This window comes from Zeus faber, assembly GCF_960531495.2.
Source record: "Zeus faber genome assembly, chromosome: 20".
Lineage (NCBI taxonomy): Eukaryota > Metazoa > Chordata > Actinopteri > Zeiformes > Zeidae > Zeus > Zeus faber.
The window spans coordinates 28,332,016-28,353,722 of NC_137207.1; the positions used below are offsets into that span (position 1 = coordinate 28,332,016).

Sequence of the window (21,707 nt, forward strand, 5' to 3'; positions counted from 1 at the left end):
GATTGGGTGTTTCGGCCATTTATCTCAAGACACCCTCTGTCGAGGTTGGCCCACCACAGGTTGATCAGGCCTGAGTGTGTGTCACACGGGGGCACCAACATGATTATTTGGCAGCCCATGTTGCGTCCCTCTGTTTCAGCCACAGCCAGTGACTGCTCCGCTGGGCTGCAGTGGCAAGTTCTTTGATTGCCCTCCTTTGGGCCTGCCCTCTGATCCCTACCTCCTTCAAGAGCCTTGTGGTGGACTTGGCTACAAAACCTCTGCAGCCCAACTCCACTGACCACACCTTGACGTTCCAGCCCCGCCCTTCTGCCTCTGCTGCTAAGTTGGCATACCGCAGCCTCTTCCGTTCGAATGTCTCATCCATGGCCTCCTCCCATGGGACAGTCAGCTCAACGATAACGACATTTGAAAACATAAACATTTGAATTCATATATATATAGAAGATTTAAATAACATATATTACGCATTATATTTAAAAACATCTTTAAAAACGAATTAAATTGATTTTTTTTGACATCCATCCCTATTGTCATAAATTAATAGATATAAACTTACAGAACACAATATACAGTACATGTTTGCCAAACATGATGTGATATACACATATTGGAATAAATAAGGATAAAAATAGGTTTATTCAATAAAATAAATACAAATTATAATAAATGAATACAAATAATTGAATATATTAACAAATAAAAATAAATATATATATATGAAAAAATGTTTGAATAACCAAACAAACAAATGAATTACATTAGATGTGTGTCGCAAGTGGACTGAGTCCAGGTCGCTGCACTTATATCTCAGCAAACAAACGTAAACTGTATATCGATGTATATAAATGGAAAATGGCTCCCAGCGGTCAGATAAAAAGCCTGTTTACGGCTCCATGTCTGAACAGACTCTGAGGGACCCCGATCGCACCTCAGCATCACTGCAGCTGAGAGCATCTTCCATCTGGTCCTGGTGCCTCTGCCAGGATAATGGGCCCACTCCCTCCTTCCCCAGGGGGACGGAGGGGAACTAAAGACGGGATGGATGGAGGAGGAGGGAGGGATGGAGGGAGGGAGGAAAAGGAAAGATCATCCCGGCGATGCTTCACTGAGACATAATGTGTTTCTCTGGCATGGCTGCAATCAGCCATGAACCCCCTGGACTTCCTTTTTGTCAGAAGACAGGAAGTGATACATACAGGATGTGATGTGATGGAAAGGGTTTAATATTTAGTAAAGCGGTAGAAGTGCAGGTGAGCAAGGTTAAACATTTACTCAAGTCAAAGTACTTGTACTTTGAAAAGACATCGACTCAAGTCAAGCAGTGTATGGAGGCATTCGGTTGGTGAAGTGAGTCAGATCTGTTTGAAGGTCCTGGCAGTGCAGGTGCACCACAGGGAAACGCCTTTGAACCGGTTTCAATGTATTTAAACGAGCTTTTAGAGCTGTGTTCTTGTTATTATGGGTGTAGTAAAGTTGTAACGGCACCTGAAGAGTGTGTGTGTGTATGCATGAGTGTGTGTGTGTGTGTGTGTGTGTGTGTGTGTGTTGGTGTGTATGTGTGTATCTGTGGGTGTGTGTGTGTGTGTGTGTGCGTGTGTGTGTGTGTGTGTGTGTGTATGTGTGTATCTGTGTGTGTGTGTGTGTGTATGTGTATGTGTGCGTGTGCGTGTGTGTGTGTGTGTGTGTGTGTCTGTGCAATATAGTGTGAATGGACTGAACTCTGTGACTCACTTTAAATGGCTTGAAATGCTTCACGGTTCCTGCTCCATCACGGCTCTGACTCATGGAGCCGATGCTTCGTCAGCAGTAGCTGCAGCGTTTTGAGAAACTCTAATGACAAACATGGTTCCGCTCAATAAAGACACGTCTATTGAAATATAAAATACAAATATAAAATGATGGCGCCGCAGGAACTTGTCATACAACTTGTCATAGTTGTAAGAACTTTTTGGAGGAAGCGTCCGTTTGAGTGTGTCCGACGACAGGAAGCAGGAACGTCAGCAGTTCTTAGAATTCCGTTTCAAGTAACTTTTTTTTCTGGTGTTCTAGAGCAGGAGCGAAGCAGCACAAGAGGAACCTTCAGTGAGGTGACGCCCGCTGTCTCAAATCGTTCCTAAATGACTGGCTGCTGGCTTTACCTTAGCAGCTACGTCACCAATGATGTTGAATTACTGCAGTGGACGAGGCGGGGCCGAATGAAAGGATATTTGCTGTTGTTTAACTGTGGAAGGTTTTTGAGTCGTCCAGCGGTGAAATCACTGAAACAAGCTCTGAGAGTCAGACTGTGTGCCTGGAGTCCAGAGAAGGAATGTTCATTTTCAGTTGTGTATCATCTGCATAACAGTGGAAAATGATGTTGTGTTTTTGCATAATGTAGCTCAATGGAAGCATGTCCAGAGAAATTAATACAGGGCCGAGAGCGGAGCCTGGCGGCGCGCCGTACTCCATCTGTGCCGAGGTGGAAACTCAATGACCTCAAGGAACTGAAAACTGTCTGAGCGTTGTCCTGCATCAGCTGCCAGAAGATCTTTTGTGACTTCCAGTCGAGCCGTTTCTGTGCCGCGGCACGGCCGAAAACCTGATTGGAATTTTACAAATAGGTTGTTGGTGTTCAAGTAGTCACTAAGCTGTTTGTACACAATGTTCTCTCAAACTTTGGATTACAATGGGGCTTTAGAGATTGGTCCAAGAACTGAGGGGTCCAGATTGGGTCTTTTCAGAAGCGGTTGGATGAGGATACGTTAAAAGTCAGGTGGTACTGACATACCGGTTAAAAGTCAGGTGGTACTGAGCCAGTGGTGAGGGAACTATTAACAATGGACAAAATGCTACGGCCACCTGAAAGCAGGACTTTCACATCGGCAGGAAGAGCATTTCATGTGAAATATACAGTCTGTGAGGCTTTCTGCAGTTACAGGAACAGATGCATCCAATTGAGCCTCAAAACGGAAGGTTACAGAGGACTTACGCAGGTGGGAGGATTTGATCCCGGATATCTTCAATTTTCTTTGTAAAGAAAATAAGAAACTTTTCACGTTCCTCTGGAGAAGGACTCATAACAGTGCCAGAATGTTGACCACTCCGTCAGTGGTGTTGAACAGTATTCCTGGCTTGTGGGCATTCTCAGAGATTAGTTTGGAGAAATACTGTGCTTGTGCATCCTTATGCCACACGATTCTAAAACACACAAGGGGAGGTTAGGTTGCAGGCTTTCCATTTCCTTTCCACCTTTCTACTTCAGGAACATTGGGACATGGAGAACATTAGCATGACGTTTTTTTTCTTGTTTTTTTCACAGGGACTTGGTTGTCAGGGTCGACTTGACAGAGGTCATTTAATGTATTTAGCAAGCTGGCCGTCGAGAGCGAACGGAGGGAGTAGGAGAAGCAACGAGTACTGTACATCAGAGAATTTCCCAGCAGTCAAGATGTTAATGGTGTGGGAGCGGCATGTCTTTGGGTGGGAGATGATCAGAGATCCTTTTATCCAACCTCAATGTTAAGAAGACTCACACCATGAGTCACTACAAGGCCAAGGCCTGGATGATGTGTAGACCCAGTGAACTGTCAGGTTAAGACTCCAACAAGAGGGACTTTTTTACAAGTTTGATATTTTTATGTTGTATACCTCTGTTGAAGTGAACATTTGTGTTTCTGGCTGCACAAATCAGTTCATTACCTCTCTATTCTCCACATGTTTGATGTAGAGGTTGGCTTTGGTTTATTATTTATTTTTAGGTTTATTGTTTTTTGGCCTTTTTTTTATAAATGAGTTCTAGTTGTAATATTTTGCCATTTTTCTTGTATTTGTAATATTATTTTTTTGTGATCTGAGCTGCTGTAACACAATTTCCTTCCATATAAACTATGTCATCTAATTAAGTTTTTACAAATTTTGCAATATAAGTTGTTTCATATTTGCCATCTATGTACTGTATGTATGAACATATATTTTAAGTGCAATGATGACACCTTCCTGTAGATCGTTGACTTTATCTTCATTTATCCCTTCACTTTTTGTTTCCCATTTGATTTGGCTTGTTTCCATGATCATAAAAAAATATTTAAATTGAGAGAGAGAGAGAGAGAGCGACAAAGAGAGAGATAGTGGAAGCAATAGAGGTAATGAATGAGAGAGAGGGGAGAGGGATATAGAGTGACAGAAGAAAGGGGGAGGGATAGAGAGAAGGAGGGAGAGGGAGGGGGAGGGATGGAGGGAGGCGCTGCCCTGATCCCTCACATCCTCTCAGTTGACTCTGGTTCCTGGTTTCTACCGGTTCTACCCTTGGGGTTTTTTTGAAGCTGGTTTGATTCCTCATCCTTCCATCATCTGGATTTAAAAGCAAAAGGTGAAGGAGCTTTTAAAACCTGTCCTTCCTGCTGAAGACACCTTTAAAAACCTTGAAAAACATTGAACATTGAAACATTTCCTCCATTTCTATCTTTTTTTTGCCTGTTCCTCTTCTTCATGACTACTTCACATTTTCACTACTAACCTACTGGACGTAGATTTCTGAGAAATGCTGAGATTCAGGCTCTGAATGAGATGAACGTTTCTTTTGGCAGCGGCTGAGATGGAGTTTGGTGTTTTTGGGTGGATGATCCTCAGCTTCGTCCTCGTCACCGGTGGGGCAACAGCGGACCCCCAGCAGTACAGCAGGGCTCAGGTAAGATGAGAAGAGACAAGATAAGATGAGATGAGATAGATGAGGACACATGAGATGAGATGAGATGAGATAAGATGATATGAGGTGAGATGAGGTGAGATGAGATGAGATGAGATGAGGTGAGGTGAGGTGAATTAGGTGAGGTGAGGTGAGATGAGGTGACATGAGGTGACATGAGATGAGATGAGACAAGATGAGATGAGGTGAGATGAGATGAGGTGAGATGAGATTAGATGATATGAGGTTTGATGAGATGAGACGAGGTGAGATGAGATGAGATGAGATGAATGAGGCGAGGTGAGATGAGGTGCCATGAGATGAGATGAGGTGAGATGAGGTGACATGAGATGAGATGAGGTGACATGAGATGAGGTGAGATGAGGTGACATGAGATGAGGTGAGATGAGGTGACATGAGATGAGGTGAGATGAGATTAGATTAGGTGAGATGAGGTGAGGTGAGATGAGATTAGATGAGATGAGATGAGATGAGATGAGATGAGACTAGGTGAGATGAGATGAGATGAGGTGAGATGAGATGCGGTGAGGTGAGGTGAGGTGAGATGAGATGAGATTAGATTAGGTGCTATGAGGTGAGATGAGATTAGATTAGATTAGGTGCTATGAGGTGAGATGAGATTAGATTAGGTGCTATGAGGTGAGATGAGATTAGATTAGGTGCAATGAGGTGAGATAAGGTGAGGTGAGATGAGATGAGATGAGGTGAGATGAGATGAGATGAGATGCGGTGAGATGAGGTGAGATGAGGTGAGATGAGATGAGTTATATTAATCGTCATCCAGGTATATTAACGGTCATCCAGGTGTATTAACAGTCGTCCAGGTGTATTAACGGTCGTCCAGGTGTATTAACAGTCGTCCAGGTATATTAACGGACATCCAGGTGTATTAACAGTGGTCCAGGTATATTAACGGTCATCCAGGTGTATTAACAGTCGTCAAGGTGTATTAACGGTTGTCCATGTATATTAACAGTCGTCCAGGTGTGTTAACGGTCGTCCAGGTATATTAACAGTTGTCCAAGTGTATTAACAGTTGTCCGGGTATATTAACGGTTGTCCAGGTGTATTAACGGTAGTCCAGGTGTATTAACGGTTGTCCAGGTGTATTAACGGTAGTCCAGGTGTATTAACGGTCATCCAGGTGTATTAAAGGTCGTCCAGGTATATTAACGGTCATCCAGGTGTATTAACGGTCATCCAGGTGTATTAACAGTCTTCCAGGTATATTAACGGTCATCCAGGTGTATTAACAGTCGTCCGGGTATATTAACAGTCGTCCAGGTGCATTAACGGTCGTCCAGGTGTATTAACGGTTGTCCATGTATATTAACGGTCGTCCAGGTGTATTAACGGTCATCCAGCTATATTAACAGTCGTCCAGGTATATTAACGGTCGTCCAGGTGTATTCACGGTCGCCCCAGTATATTAAAGGTCGTCCAGGTATATTAATGGTCGTCCAGGTATATTAACGGTCGTCCAGGTATATTAAAGGTCGTCCAGGTATATTAACGGTCGTCCAGGTATATTAAAGGTCATCCAGGTATATTAAAGGTCGTCCAGGTATATTAACGGTCGTCCAGGTATATTAAAGGTCGTCCAGGTATATAAACGGTCGTCGAGGTATATTAATGGTCGTCCAGGTGTTTTAAAGGTCGTCCAGGTATATTAACGGTTGTCCAGGTAAATTAACGGTCATCCAGGTGTATTAACGGTCGTCCAGGTATATTATTGGTTGTCCAGGTATATTATCAGTCGTCCCGGTATATTAACGGTCGTCCAGGTGTATAAATGGTGGTCCCGGTATAATAATGGTTGTCCAGGTGTATTTACGGTCGTCATGGTATATTAACAGTTGTCCGGGTATATTAACGGTCGTCCAGGTATATTAAAGGTCGTTCAGGTGTATTAACGGTTGTCCAGGTATATTAACAGTCGTCCAGGTGTAATAACGGTTGTCCATGTATATTAATGTTTGTCCAAGTGTATTCAAAGTCGTCCAGGTATATTAACGGTCATCCTGATATATTAAAGGTTTCTTGGTATATTAATGGTCGTCGAGGTATATTAAAAGTTGTCCAGGTATATTAAAGGTCGTCCAGGTGTCTTAAAAATCGTCCAAGTATATTCACGGTCGTCCAGGTATATAAATGGTCGTCCAGGTGTATTAACGGTTGTCCAGGTGTATTAACGTTGTCCAGGTATATTAAAGGTTGTCCAGGTATATTAAAGGTCGTCCAGGTAAATTATTGGTCGTCCAGGTCTATCAACAGTTGTCCAGGTGTATTCAAAGTCGTCCAGGTATATTAACGGTCATCCTGATTTAACATGAACCCTAACCCTAACCACTATTTGAGTATTTTCTAATGGATTGTTTTATGCGTCCGAGTGGACGATCGGTTTTAGAAGACGCGGACACAGTTTTCTGCAGCACCCGAAACAGGGTGCTGCGTTCATGGGGACTCTGAAAACTTAGTGATCTGTGTTAAGGGGAACTAGAAAATACATTGGTATCACCCTTAGCTATAAGCCAGGGCCTGTATTCACATGTCAGTCCTTATTTTAGAACTCTAAAATTTTGGATTTGAAAGTATTTCAGTGTGTTGGTGCTAAAAAGTCCTAAATATCTAAAGGGTTAGGGGTAGTTAAGAGAACTCCTAGATTTTAAAACGGTACAGCTCTAATCACAAGTGTATTATAATAGTGAAGCTAGTCAGGGATGCAGTCACTTCACCGAAACAACCCAAAAACAGCGGCGATCAAGGTTGTGACAAGTCTACGCTGCTTGGCCACAGAGACCAACTTGCTATATCTCAGTCATTTGTCAGATACAGACATGGAAGAGGCTGCTGGACATTGACTCGACTCGTCAGTACATTATTCTCAGTTTCATGTGTAATCAGTGACACTTAGCTGACATTTTAATTCTAAAACTTTTATTTGAATATGGCAACCCTCTTGAATATGATCCCTCTTTCTACAATGTTTCTATGATGAAGTCACTGACAAACCCATCCCGTATCAGCCAATCACTGTGGGCATAGTAAGTCAGCTTGTTCATGAAACATGAATCATCCATAGCAACGGGGTCGACCACACCCTTTCTCTTAGCTTAACATTTCTCCCCATTCTTGAGTAGAAGTTGGCCTCAGCAGCTTATTGTTTAAAGAGGAAACTCTCAGCTCGAAGCCTTTACTGCTCCTGTATTTGGGAGACCTCTTAGTGGTGAGACAAAATGCTTTGTGAATAAGGGAATTGCCCTCGTAAGACGAGATGAGATTAGATAAGATGATATAAACCAAAGGAGATGGGGTTAGATGAGATAGGGTAGGATGGAGCGTGGTTTTATTTATCCAGAACAGTTGTCCACTCGGCATCCAGGACTCCTCCTTCTCAAGGTTTTCCAGGTCGTTGATTTCTCTGTGAAAAGTGGTTTGCGAAGCCCTTTCAGACTGTTCTGTGATGTAGGCATGTATAAATAAAAATTGTTTTGACTACTTAATAGTGCAAGTCAAAATGGAAATATACATTTTAATAAAATATACTGAGCACTGCAAAACGGTGTAAACATGCTCCCATTAGAAGCAGCGTCAGTCATGAGCGAAGAGCAACGTTTGAATGGACTTTAGTGAACTTCCATTTTGGATTCTCTGTTGTAAACGGCGTTGAGCCTCTGGAAGGAGACGCAGCGCAGAGACCTGGCGCAGAGACCCGGCGCAGAGACCCGGCGCTTAGATGCAATGCAGGGACCCGGCGCAGAGAGCCAGCGCAGAGAGCCAGCGCAGAGACCCAGCACAGAGAGACCCGGCGCTGAGACCCGGCGCTTAGATGCAATGCAGAGACCCGGCGCAGTGTGAAGTGAAACCTCCAGCATTACTGTTTGTCTGGGGGCGGAAGTGGTTTCTCTGTGGGAGTCACACCCTTAACCTGTCAAAGGAAGCTTCTACACCCTAACCCTCTGACGGAGAGAGGAGGGTGGAGAAGAGGAAGGAGCGAGGGCGAAGAGGATGTGTGAAATGAGAGAAAGAAGAAAAAGAGAAGTAGAAGAAAGACCAGAAAGAGGAGAGCGAACACAACTAGTTATGAAATAGAAACAACTAGGTATGAATCAATGTCCCATCTGCAATCAGCAGGATACTAGTTATAAACTAGTCATACTAGTTATAAACACTTCTCAGTGTATTGTATTCAGTAAGTGGTGCGTAATAAGCAGGATACTAGTTATAAAGTAGTCATACTAGTTATAAACCCTTCTCCGTGTATTGTATTCAGTAAGTAGTGCGTAATAAGCAGGATACTAGTTATATCCTAGTCATACTAGTAATACATCCTTCTCAGTGTATTGTATTCAGTTAGTAGTGCATGATAAGCAGGATACTAGTTGTAAACTAGTCATACTAGTAATACATCCCTCTCAGTGTATTGAGTCAGGACAGGGTGCAGCCAGACGGGGGTTCTCTTTAAATAAGCTCCTTCAGGGAGGTGCAGACCTGCTCACCCTTGGGTTTTTGGGTAAGGTGACCAGCTGGCTGCACCGTATCCCTTATGTTTGATGCGGTAAAATCCGGATTCTGTTGAATTAGAAGCTCCTTTATCGTCTCTTTTTGCAGCAGTAAACAGAGGTTTGGAGGGTATTTGAGATCAAACTTGCAGTGTCATTGCTTCCCTGCAGCGACAGGTGAGGAGCAGCCGGACACGCGGGGCCCTGCTGGGGCGGGGCCCCGCCACTCCGGGTTTCCTCCAGGCCTCAAGTCCCATGACTCAGCGTCTTGACAACAGAGTGACTCCGCTGCGTTTCCACTCGAGGGGAAGAGTCCCGCAGCGCTTTCAAATCCTAATATTTATTTGAACGCAGTTGGCCTGTCTCACCACAGCAGACAGACAACTGACGACCAAACGCTGCCCAGGAATGTCTGTTGCTGTTCACCAGGAACCACACATCTGGAGGACTGTGCCTGAGGCGCTGAATCACGGTCGGACCTGGGTTCAAACCAGACAAGGGGGTCTAGTAGTCACATGGGGTAAACACCCACCTCCATCACCCCTAGGCGGTGCTCTTGACCGCTAGAGGGTAAAGATTGGAGCTGTCCCATTCAAAGTCAATGGAAAAAATGTCTGTTTTCCTTTGTCTGCACTCACTTATTTGGTATTTCCGACATTAAATATGATAAATATATATTGTCGTCTGTTATATATGCCGGCAATCTTTAAAATGAGATATAACGCTGTTAAAAACCAATTATAACACTGTGGCTCTGAGGAATACTGATTGGTCAATAGTGGCCACCAGCGGTCACTTCAGAAACAACTGACCGACGTTTGCCGCTATTGATGTGATGAAGTATTATTAATATTAATGGCCATAGGAAATTGTTTGGGGACCCAGTAAAATGGCCACCCATCTCCTTGGTGCTGTGATCCAGGGCTGGCTGAGCAGGTACGGCTACCTGCCCCCTCCAGACCACCGCACCAGCCGGCTGCAGACCAAGGAGGCGCTGGAGGAGGCCATCCGGGTGATGCAGCGCTACGGGGGGATCCGGGAGACCGGACAGCTGGGTAAAGACCTCCAGGACCCAAGACCTTCCATCCTTCCGTTGTTCCCTTCTCCTCTCCTCCCTCCTCTCCTTCCCTGTTCTGAGCACATATGCATGGTGTCCCTCCAGACGGCGACACCCTGAGGCTGATGGAGACGCCGCGCTGTGCTCTGCCCGACATCATGGGAGGCGAGGACCTGCTGAGGAAGAGGAGGCGGAGGAAGAGGAGATACGCCCTGACGGGCCTCCAGTGGGACCGGAAGGACCTTACCTGGAGGTATTTACGCCAAACATAATTGATTCCTCTTGGTTTGGTCATGATGGTAAAATAAACCCTGACACGTTGGTCAGTATCTCTGTGAAGGAGTCGATTTAGAGATGATCACACGGCTACTTACCGATGGAATAATAAATTCAGACGGAAAATTGATTTGAAAAGATTTTATAACTAGTATGTCTTGTTTAGTTTCGAGATAAATAATGCGCAACCTAGTGAACTATTCTCCTACATATGAATAAACGATTGACTGTTCTTCATGTTAAATTGTACATTTACATTAATGGTGAAATGTGTCGCTGAGTGGGACGTTGGGGAGTTTGATAATGATGTCTACTTTTATCTCTTCAAGTCTTACGTTGCACTTTCTATGCAGCACCACCAGGTAGCGCCACTAGCCAGTGTTAAGCATTAGCACGTAGGCGGGGTGATACGGGCAACGTCAAACCAGGAGTGTGGTGGCAACGCCATTATTAACATATCGGTGGTTATTATTCAGATGTAACTAACTGCTGATTGCTGCTATTGAATCAGAATTGAATATTCCACAGAAGTGGGTAATAAGTCATGTCATGTTATGTTATATTGCATGTACTGTACGTAGCATCTCGCCCGCCTGGGGCTAACACACCTGTCTGTCTGCAGCGTCCTCAACTACCCGTCTCCCGTTCAGTCGCCCTCACTGACTCCCTCGACCGTGGATCAGCTTCTGTTTCAGGCCTTCAAGGCCTGGAGCGACGCTGCCCCGCTGAGCTTCAGACGGCTGTTGGACGGAGCTGGGGCCAGGGACGGGGCCGGGGGGAAGCTCAGGGTGTCCTTCACCCGCTCCATGCACGAAGACGGCTACCCCTTCGACGGGCAGGGGGGCACCCTGGCTCACGCCTTCTTCCCCGGAAGGGCGGAAATCGCCGGGGACACACACTTTGACGACGACGAGGCCTGGAGCTACGGAGGTACCAGCTGGAGAAGGAGGGGTGGAGAAATGGGTGAATGGCTGGATGAGTGAATGTATGGATGGAGGTACTGGCTGGATAGGAATTTGATGGATGTAGAGATGGTTGGATGGATGAATGGATGATGAATGGATGGAGGCCCTGGCTTCTAAAATTAGGATGATAGAAGAATGGATGAATGGGTGAATGGATGATGGATGGGATAGAGGTATTTGCTGGTTAAAATTAGGATGGTGGAGGGATGAACGGGTAGATGCATGATGGAAGAATTAATGAATGTTAAGATGGATGGAGGTACTGGCAGGATAAGATTAGTAGGGATGGAGGGATGATGAATGGGTGAACAGATGATGGGTGGAAGAATGGCTAGATGGATGATGAAGGGATGTATGGATGTACTGACTGGCTAAAATATAGACGGATGAATGATGGATGGACCAGAAGCAGTTCCGAACCGGTTTCGTTCCCCCTAAGGTCTCGACGGCACCACAGACCTCTTCACTGTGGCCGTGCATGAGTTTGGCCACGCCCTGGGCCTATCGCACTCATCCTCCGACCCGTCTATCATGCGTCCGTACTACCAGGGTCCGGTGGAGTACGTGGGCAGCTTTCGTCTGCCGCTGGACGACCGGCTGGCCGTGCAGCAGCTCTACGGTCAGTGGACGAGCCGCTCGTTCCGAGCCAAAACATAGATACCTAACTGTTTATGCCTCGTTTGCTAAACTTTCTAGATCGCGTAGCGCCAGTATTGAGACCTTGACATTTCAATACTGGCGCCACTGAGCCCAACATGGCTCCCACTGACACAGACAGGATGAATGGATACAGGGTGCCATAAACAGAGCACCCATTCTAGTCCACCGGACACAAGAGGTAGAGCAGGTCATCTCGAAATCCCCAACTCCTCCTGGTAGCATGCTGATGTGTCCTTGAGCAAGACACTTATATTATATAGGGTTAGGGCTACATGGCGCTCACTGCTGATATGTCAGTTACTAGGATGTCAAATGCAGAGAAATGCATTTCGGTGTCTCAGTACTTATATTCTGTGCAATTGCAATTAGTTGAATCTAATATAATGTATATATACACTATATATATTTATACATATATATTGTACACACACACACACACACACACATATAACCCCAAAAACCGCGATCATTGTCTCACCATTGCTTGTCTCACACCTTGCTCCTTCATTTGCGTCAGCTTCCTGTTCCCCTCCAGAAAACGGATTCTACTTCCTCTTTAGTGTTTCAGAGTTGGGACTGACCCGTGCTCTCTTCTGTCTTTTATCACTGGTTTCCATCCAGGTGTGAAGGACCAGACATCGCCCCCTGGTGGTGACCCTGACCCGCCCCGCCTCCCGCCGCCACCACCGTCCAACCCAAGGCCGACAGAGGGGTGAGTAGCATCCCTGGCAGCCAGCAGCAGACATTTTGTTGGGGCCCTATGCACCTATATTTTTGGGACATTTGGGTATTTATACAAATAAATACATTTATTATTCATACTGTTATTGTCACGCATATGTCAGAAATGAGAATTTTTTAAAAAGGGAAGCTCCCAGTAACAGACGGTTCCTCTCTCAGTTCAGACCCGGCGCTGCTCGATCGCTGCTCTGGGAACTTTGACGCGATAGCAAACATCAGAGGAGAGGTTTTCTTCCGGCGCTGCTCGATCGCTGCTCTGGGAACTTTGACGCGATAGCAAACATCAGAGGAGAGGTTTTCTTTTTTAAAGGTAAGGAGTCACTCTTCTCCACCTCTACTACTACTCTACTACTTCTCAACCTCTACTCAATCTCTACCTCAGGTACACTAGGTTCCTGAGATTTCTTCGGGTTCTTCAGGTTCCCTAGGTTCCTCAGATTCCTCGGGTTCCTCAGGTTCAGGTTTTTCAGGTCCCTCAGATTCCTCCTTAGGTTCCCTAGGTTCAGGCTCCTCCGGCTTAGGTTCCTCAGGTTCCCTAGGTTCCTCTGATTCTTCGGGTTCATTGGGTTCCCTTGGTTCCTCAGGTTCAAGTTCCTCGGGTTCCTCAGATTCCTCCGCTCAAATCCTTGGTTCCCTGTTGTTCTCCAGGTGCTCACTTCTGGAGGACCCAACGCGACGGCTCCTTGGTCTCCCTCCGACCGGCGCTCATCTCCAACTTCTGGATGGGGCTTCCTCCAGACGTGCAGAAGGTGGACGCCGTGTACGAGAGGAAAAGCGACAACTGCATCGTCTTCTTCATTGGTGAGGAAGAGCACGGGGTGTGAAACACGAGACACCCCTGATGTCAGATACCTGTGTCACTGCGATCCAATGATACAACCCAATCCTTTTCTGGAGACGCAGAATCCTAAAACAGGGTGATATGCCATATCTGGATAGCCGGGTTCTATTAGTTACTATAAAGTACGATCAAATATGAAATATACAATAAACCTGTTGAACAACAATAAATAAACCTAAAAACTAATAAAAACTGTCCATAATGACAAAAAATGCCAATGTACATAAACCTAAACACTGAACTAGAAGATACAAGGTACAGATATTGCCATGTGCAATAAACCTTAGAGGCCAACGATAAAATAAACCTAACAATAAACAATGAACAATAAAGATCTGGTAAAGAACAATAAACCTGATGCTAAACCCTGTGGAGATAATCACCATCTTTAGGCAGAAGCCCTGACAGCCCCCCATGGTCTCTGCTGCCCCCCTCAGGGTCTCAGTACTGGCTGTTCCGGGACACCCAGGCCATGGGGGGCTTTCCACGGCCCCTGTCCGACTGGGGCCTCGCCACCCGGGACAGGAATCCAGTGGAGCGGGTGGAGGCCGCCTTCGTCTGGGCCCACAACGGCCACACCTACCTGTTCAGCGGGGGCCGCTTCTGGAGGTTCGATGAGAGTCGGTCTGGGGCCGGGGTGAGGACCCTGCGCCCGGACCCCGGCTATCCCCGGGACGCCGCCCTGTGGAAGGGCGCGCCTTCCCAGCCTGATGACATCATCACCTGGGGGAAAGGTAGGAACCGGAACAGGTTTTCAGATTTATATTTTTTACCCCAAAATTTTTAAATATTTAAAAATCTTGAAATGATAAATATGTAAATTCATAACTAATAAATAATAGAACTAATAATGTAAATACATAATTGTAATTATTTCAAATAATAAACTGGTATTTTAACTTAAACCTTATTTTTCAATCATTGACTGTAAACCTGACTGATTGACATCAGAATCTTTTAAATTGTTGCAGAATAGGGAATGTGATGTTTGACGGTTGCTATGTGTTGCTATGGACTCCGGTCGCCAATGGACTGAGGATGAGGATGTCTTCCATTCAATTGTATAGAGAAATAGCTAAAATATATGAAATGTATAAAAATGGAGAAAGGAAGGGAGAAAAAGAAAGCTGGAGGTTTTACACAAGAAGAATGATGGATTATTTGTGGCAGTTTCTCAGAGAACAAGACTTCCAACCATCTTTTAACCCGAACACGCCGACCAATGTTTAAAGTCCATGTGAGTGATCCCCAAACACGGCGGCTTGCTCCAGCAACGTGACCTCAGCTTCACCATCCTTATTGATTATTATTATTATTTTGTACTACATTCACTTGAGGTACTCCTCACTTAACGACCGAGTTTCGTTCCTTGGACCAGGTCGTTAAGCGAGGACCTGTGTTATTTCACGGTAAGGGGGCGTGGCTGGTATATATAGTGTATATAGTATATATAGTATATAAAGTGCATATAATATATATAGTGTATATAGTATATATAGTATATAAAGTGTATATAATATATTTATAGTGTATATAGTATATATAGTTTATATATAGTAGTGTATATAGTATATATAGTGTATATAGTGTATATAGTTTATATAGTGTATTTCGTGTATATAGTATAAATAGTATATATAGTATATATAGTGCATATAGTATATATACTATATATGGTATATATAGTGTGTGTATATATACAGCATATATACAGTGTGTACAGCCTCTTAACAGACTGCGCTACTTCATACGGGTCAGCAGGTGGCAGCAGACATGTTTATTGTTTGAAGACTACGTTCAATTACAGGTACTCCTCACTTAACGACCTACCTGTTTAACGACCATTCAGACTTGTATTGTGCGCAGAATACAATACAGACTGGGCAGAGAACTGGTCGTAAGTCCGAACGGTCGTTTAAACAAGTCGGTTGTTAAGTGAGGAGTACCTGTAGTACCATTATTAAAATATATATAATAACAATAATTACATTAGATTTAGCGGACGCTTTTATCCAAAGCGACGTACAATTATAATAATATAATAATAATAATAATAATGTTTATAATAATAATAATAATAATAATAATAATAATAATGAAAGTAGTGAATGTAGTATATAATAATAATAATAGTAATAATAGTGAATGTAGTATAAAATAATAATAATAATGATAATAGTGAATGTAGTATATAATAATAAAAATAATAATAATAAGAAATGTAGTAAATAATTATAATAATAATAGTGAATGTAGTATATAATAATACAAATAATTATAATAATAATAATAATTATTATTATTATTATTACATTACATTCACTACTTTCATTATTATTATTATTATTATTATTATTATTATTATTATGATTCACTATTATTCTGACTATTATTATTATTATTAATATTATTATATACTACATTCACTATTATTTTTATTATAAACGAAATTCACTACTTACATTATTAATATAATAAACTATTCACTATTATTGTTATTATTACTATTATTATTATTATTATTATATACTACATTCATCATAATTATTTTAAATGTATTTATTATTACATGGTGCCGCAGCGCCACCCAGTAGTGGAGTCTGGCCGATTCACAAAGATTCAAAAAGAGACAAAACAGTTGGAAAAAAATTTACCGATTTACCAAAAAAAATATATATAAAATATCAGTAACACGTTATTTTTTATATGATATTCGTTTTTTTTAATCCTGAATATTAAAATATGAGTGAAATATTCATATATATATTATATATTTATTTAATATAATGTAAAATAATGTATGATTTATTTTATAATAATAAAGCATATTATATTCTGCCTGGATTGGGGCAGAGTTCCGGTTCCGGCCCCTGGCCCTCGGACCCCGGACCCCACAGGGGGCCGCTCTGTACGCCCACACTTAAGCCTGACACAGCTCTTCCTGCCTCAAGGAGACGCCTACTTCTTCAAGGATGCCCTCTACTGGGTGCTGCGGAGTGGAGGGATGGACCAGGACGAGGGTCAGGACCGGGACCAGGACCGGGACCAGGACCAGGACCGGGACCGGGACCGAAACCAGGATTGGGGCCACGTCAGGGGCCACGTCAGAGGCCAGTCCATCGGCGTGGACTGGCTCCAGTGTCTAGTGCCGCCCACCGCCGTCCCACCGCCGTCCGGCCCCAGGGACAGGGACTGCAGCTGCCCCCTGAACGCGGCCACCACCCACACCACCCCCACGCCTGGCAACTGGTTGCTGCTGCTCTTTACTCTGGTGTGGGCAACCTATGGGTTCGCCTCAAAGTAGGAAGTAGGAAGCCTGGTGTACGGGTACCCATGATTCAACGCTGTAACCAGGGAAGCCATATGGGGCATGTAGGATGATTCTGAGGTCCCTAAAATATGAGTAGAATTTGAATGGGGCCCAATGTGATATGTTTTCAGGGGCCCAAAATCCCTGGCGACGCCCCTGGCTGGTAACCCAAAGCCGAGCCAGCAGGAGGGTCCAGGCAGGGTCTTGATCTGCCCGTGTCCAGATTACACAACAAGCCAGAAGAACAAAGGGAGGAACACCCGATCCCCCCCAGGGGCAGAGGTGGTGAACCGCAGGCCACTGGGACTCCACTATTCCACTCCGCCTCCTTCCACACCTCCATCCACCCATTCTCCTCCCAGGGGTGGAATGACAATGGGAGTACAATATAATATCCGATGGCGAATGAAATCCGAACCAGACATATTTCACGGTGGGAACTCCCAGGTAATAACACCCAACAGCGCTGAGCTGGGCTGGAACCGGTCCTGCTCCAGACCAGAGGTACCACAGGCTGCAGGGGAGGAGGATTTTGACGGAGATCTTTAATTTTCTTCTGGTTTTCTATTCTCATCTGAAATGCACATTGATTCCTGTACAAAAATCAATAAATAAATTTTCCTTTGCACATTAAAACCTGTGATCAAAGTCTGTTCCTTCTCTAGACCAGGGATGGTAGATACATTACTTTACATTGATCAGACGCTTTTATCCAAAGCCACTTACAATTGTTCAAACACCGACGGACGCAGCCATCAGGAGCAATGAGGGGTTAAGTGTCTTGCTCAAGGACACTACAGCATGCTAGCAGGAGGAGCCTGGGATCCAACCAGCAACCTTTAGATGACTAGACCACCAGCTCTACCGCCTGAGATACCATCCCCCTGAGGTACACACACACATACACACACACACACACACACACTTACACACATATAAAAATACACACATACACACACAATCAGCCACAACAATAAAACCACCGACAGGTGAAGTGAATGACATGGATCATCTGGTTCCAATGGCACCTGTCAAGGGGTGGCATATATTTTTAGATATATATATACTTATATATATAATTTATATATAATATATTATTATATATATATATATATATATATATATTTTTTTTTTTTTTCCCCAGTAGCTGAATGGGAGCCTGTAGTGCCTGTCTGCAGCGGCAGCTTGACCACGCCCCCTTGGTCCACCACATGTATACAGTATATAGTATGTTATTTATCTTTGGTTTCACAGTGTATCACGGTGCATATTTTATTAAGTTGCCCTGTGGCTTTGTCCCCATGCCAGAGGTGCCAAAAGTATCCTAAGTGTGTTTTTTAACTGTAGTACTAGACTTATTTGAAATAGTATGATTCTGCAGGGGAAAACCATTAACGTGGTGAGTTTGATGTCCCACCTACATCCCACCAACCCCAACCATGCCTCGCTTTTTCAGTAAGTTTCAATTTCTGTAACATTGATTGAGTCAGATTCAAGTCAAATTAAACAATGCAATATATCCCTTGTATTAGGAGGCTGATGCTACGAAGGATGTAGTGATGGACCCCAGGGACTGCTGTGGACCCCAGGGACCAGGGCACTATCTGTTGTGTGTCAGTGTGTTCTTTGGGACAAAGTGCATATGTAACTGAATAGCAACCTGTACAGGCAGGCACATCGTTAGTTATTTATGACCTATATTTATGATTTTGACTACAAAATTCTGTTGTGATGTTTTCGGTGGCTCTCGCTATTATGTTGTATCATATGTATGTATTATAATTTTCACAATCTTACAATGTTTGCTTCCAAAGGTGTGAAGTGTCTTTATGGCACAGACTGCATATTCCCTGTAGGTGATGAAGCCAACAAAGAAAGAAATGTTCTTTCTGGACTCAGTACAAAGAGAGAGCACATGGCTTTAGGCTTGAGGCTTATCCAACTCTATTAAAGTTACAGGGAGACAATATTTTATGACCTGACCATATTAAGATCTGATCCTTAATATTATAATGGTCCTGTTCAGTTGGCCTTTTTGCATTGCTTGCTCTTGTTTCCAGTCATGTTCCTTTGACTATTCAGCATTTAACATGTCAACAGCATGTGTTCACATTTTTTTGTATCTTCTGAAGACCAAACAATGACACTGTGCTTTTCCATCCAGAGGCATTGTGCATCTTGCACCAGGCAAGTGGATGGAGAGAAGTGGCCTGGATTTACAGGTAACAATAGTCCGTAACAATCGATTTTACAGCCTATAATTCCTGTCAATTTTTTTGGTAAACATACGATTTTATTTCTTTAAAAGGGAATTCCCGACATCCATGTGGTCTTGACTGCGGCATCTTCATGCTCGTGGTGAGAAACCACTCTGATCTTGCTAAACTGAAACTTGTAAAATACACAATATCACAACATTGCTCTATTTCCTCATAGTATGCTTGGTATATTGCCATGGATGCTAAAATGGACTTCACAATTTTAAGTACCATTTGAAATTCAAAAGCTGTATTATGTTTTACAGTGAAAAATAAGTCATTAGAAGTATATTTTATAGGGATGCATCGGTTTATCTGCCATACATCGGTATCGGCCAATTAATCGGCAAATAACATGACATCCACCGATGGCAGTGGGGCCGAAGTTTATCAAGTGTTTCCCACACATGGACTTAACTTGGGCGGGCCGCCCAGGTATTTAAACAACCACGAAAGTGTATATATATATATATATATCCGTCCGAGAGAACGACGCAATCTGCGATTGATTTGTGAAGACACCGACACGGCTGTCTGCAGCGCTCCAAGCAGGAAGTGATGCTGCCTTTCGGAGGAACTCCGAAAACATGTGTGTGTGCATGTGTGTTGCGTGACAATTAAAGATTCTTCTTCTTCTTAGTGGGGCGAGGTGTACAGAAGAGAGAGTGATGGGCCGAGGGATGGGAGGGCGGGTTCTGGGGTTCTGTAGGGAGGATGTGGATGGAGAACAGTGAGGGAGAGGGATGATCACTTGTTGCTGCTTATAGTGTGAAGAAACAGAAAGATAAAGAGAAAAGTTCTGTGGCCTTCATTGTTGTTTACCGATCAGATGCAGTCTGACGGTGACAGATCTGCTGAGCCACATTCCTGTCAGATTTTTGATTGAGCATTGTAATTTGGTTCACCTCCAGCCCTTTTGGACCCCTCGGCAGGTTATGCCCCGCAGCGTGAACACTCCTCAAAATTCCTTCCAGGTGTGTCCACCCTCCCTGTTATTGATTCAAGTGCATAACCCTAATCCCTTTCTTTCTCGTCCACGCCATTCCGCCCCACCCTGTCACGCCTGGTTCCCTGTCCTCCTGTCCAGAACCTGGATCCCTCCGTCCACGTCCACACCATTCCTGTCCTGCCTCATCCCGTCTGGTAATCCTGCTCTCCAGTACCCGTCTGCCCAATCCAGCCGACCGGGTCTCTCCCAAACTCCCCACACCCAGTGACTTCTGAATAACCCCCTTCGTTGAACTTCCGCCTGCCTGCTGTCTCTGTGTCGTGCATTTGAGTCCCCCTAGCCCTGGTCATAATAGGTGCTTCCAAGATAATTACTCTAACCTTAGACCCCAACTGAACCATCTCTGTCCTTCATTGTTGTTTACCGATCAGATGCAGGCTGACAGTGACAGATCCACTGAAACACATTCCAATCAGATTGGTACTTGTAATCATGTTCACCTCTAGCCCTTTGGAGCCCTCGGCAAGTTATGCCTCACAGCGTGAACACTCCTCAAAATTCCATCCAAGGGTTTCCACCCTCCCATGCACACTATTTACCTTACTGCCCAAATTCCACCCAACCTGCCCTCCGATGGTGCCACCTTGCCGCAACCCAACACAACCTCAGTTTCAGAGACAGTTATGTCTGCATTCTGGTAAATTTTTATGCAAGACAATCAAAGAATAACGAGCCAACAAAATGCATTTTAAAATCTAATCTAGCTTTTCTCAAGTAAAGCAACACCAGCAACAACTTAAAATTTTAACTTTTTAACCTTGTTTGTTATCCATTTTTTATTTTATTGACACATATCAATCCATTTTCCATTCTTTTTTATTTTGGTCTGTATTTTAGTATTGTAACGTGTGTGTATGTGTGTGTGTGTGTGCGTGCGTGCGTGCGTGCGTGCGTGTGTGTAATGGTTGTGTTGTGTTATTTGCATCACTTGTTCTTATTGGGGCGAGGTGTCCAGAAAAGAGGATGATGGCCGAGGGGATGGGAGGGCGGGTTCTGGGTTATCCTGTGCAGGGAGGATGCAGATGGAGAACAGTGAGGGAGAGGGATGCAGAGATGTTCACTTGTTGCTGCTTATAGTGTAAGAAACAGAAAGATAAAGAGAAAAGTTCTATAAAAGGGTCTTGGCCATCCATCCCTGGTTGTTGTTTCCATCTGTACACCTCAGCCCCTGGGGTGGTTGTGAGCCACTCAGCAGGAAATAGAACCGGGCTTCGGCTCTCAACGGTACTATCTGTGATGAGCTAACTAACAGTGTGGGTCGCCTTCACCGAGTCCTGTCTAGTTAACACAGGCAAACGCCACCACATTTTCTATTGTATTGGCCCCATGGTCAAGCAGCACAGCAGGAAGATGCCTGGTGTGGTACACCCCTGGTTGGGATCACAGCAGAGCAGCATCATC

The 21,707-nt window shown here is 44.1% G+C and overlaps 1 protein-coding gene across 1 annotated transcript; it reads left to right on the forward strand.

Moving 5' to 3' along the window:
- Positions 1-3,518: 3,518 nt before the first annotated feature.
- On the forward strand, positions 3,519-20,514 carry mmp25b (matrix metallopeptidase 25b; the record flags this gene model as incomplete). Its single annotated transcript, XM_080021352.1, has 14 exons — positions 3,519-3,573; positions 4,569-4,669; positions 8,369-8,539; positions 10,112-10,244; positions 10,352-10,499; positions 11,145-11,452; positions 11,927-12,106; positions 12,769-12,859; positions 13,048-13,096; positions 13,129-13,198; positions 13,537-13,689; positions 14,167-14,463; positions 16,681-17,029; positions 20,385-20,514. 14 exons carry the CDS (start codon positions 3,519-3,521, stop codon positions 20,512-20,514), a joined length of 2,235 nt encoding a protein of 744 aa, XP_079877478.1.
- Between the last annotated feature and the right edge of the window lie 1,193 nt (positions 20,515-21,707).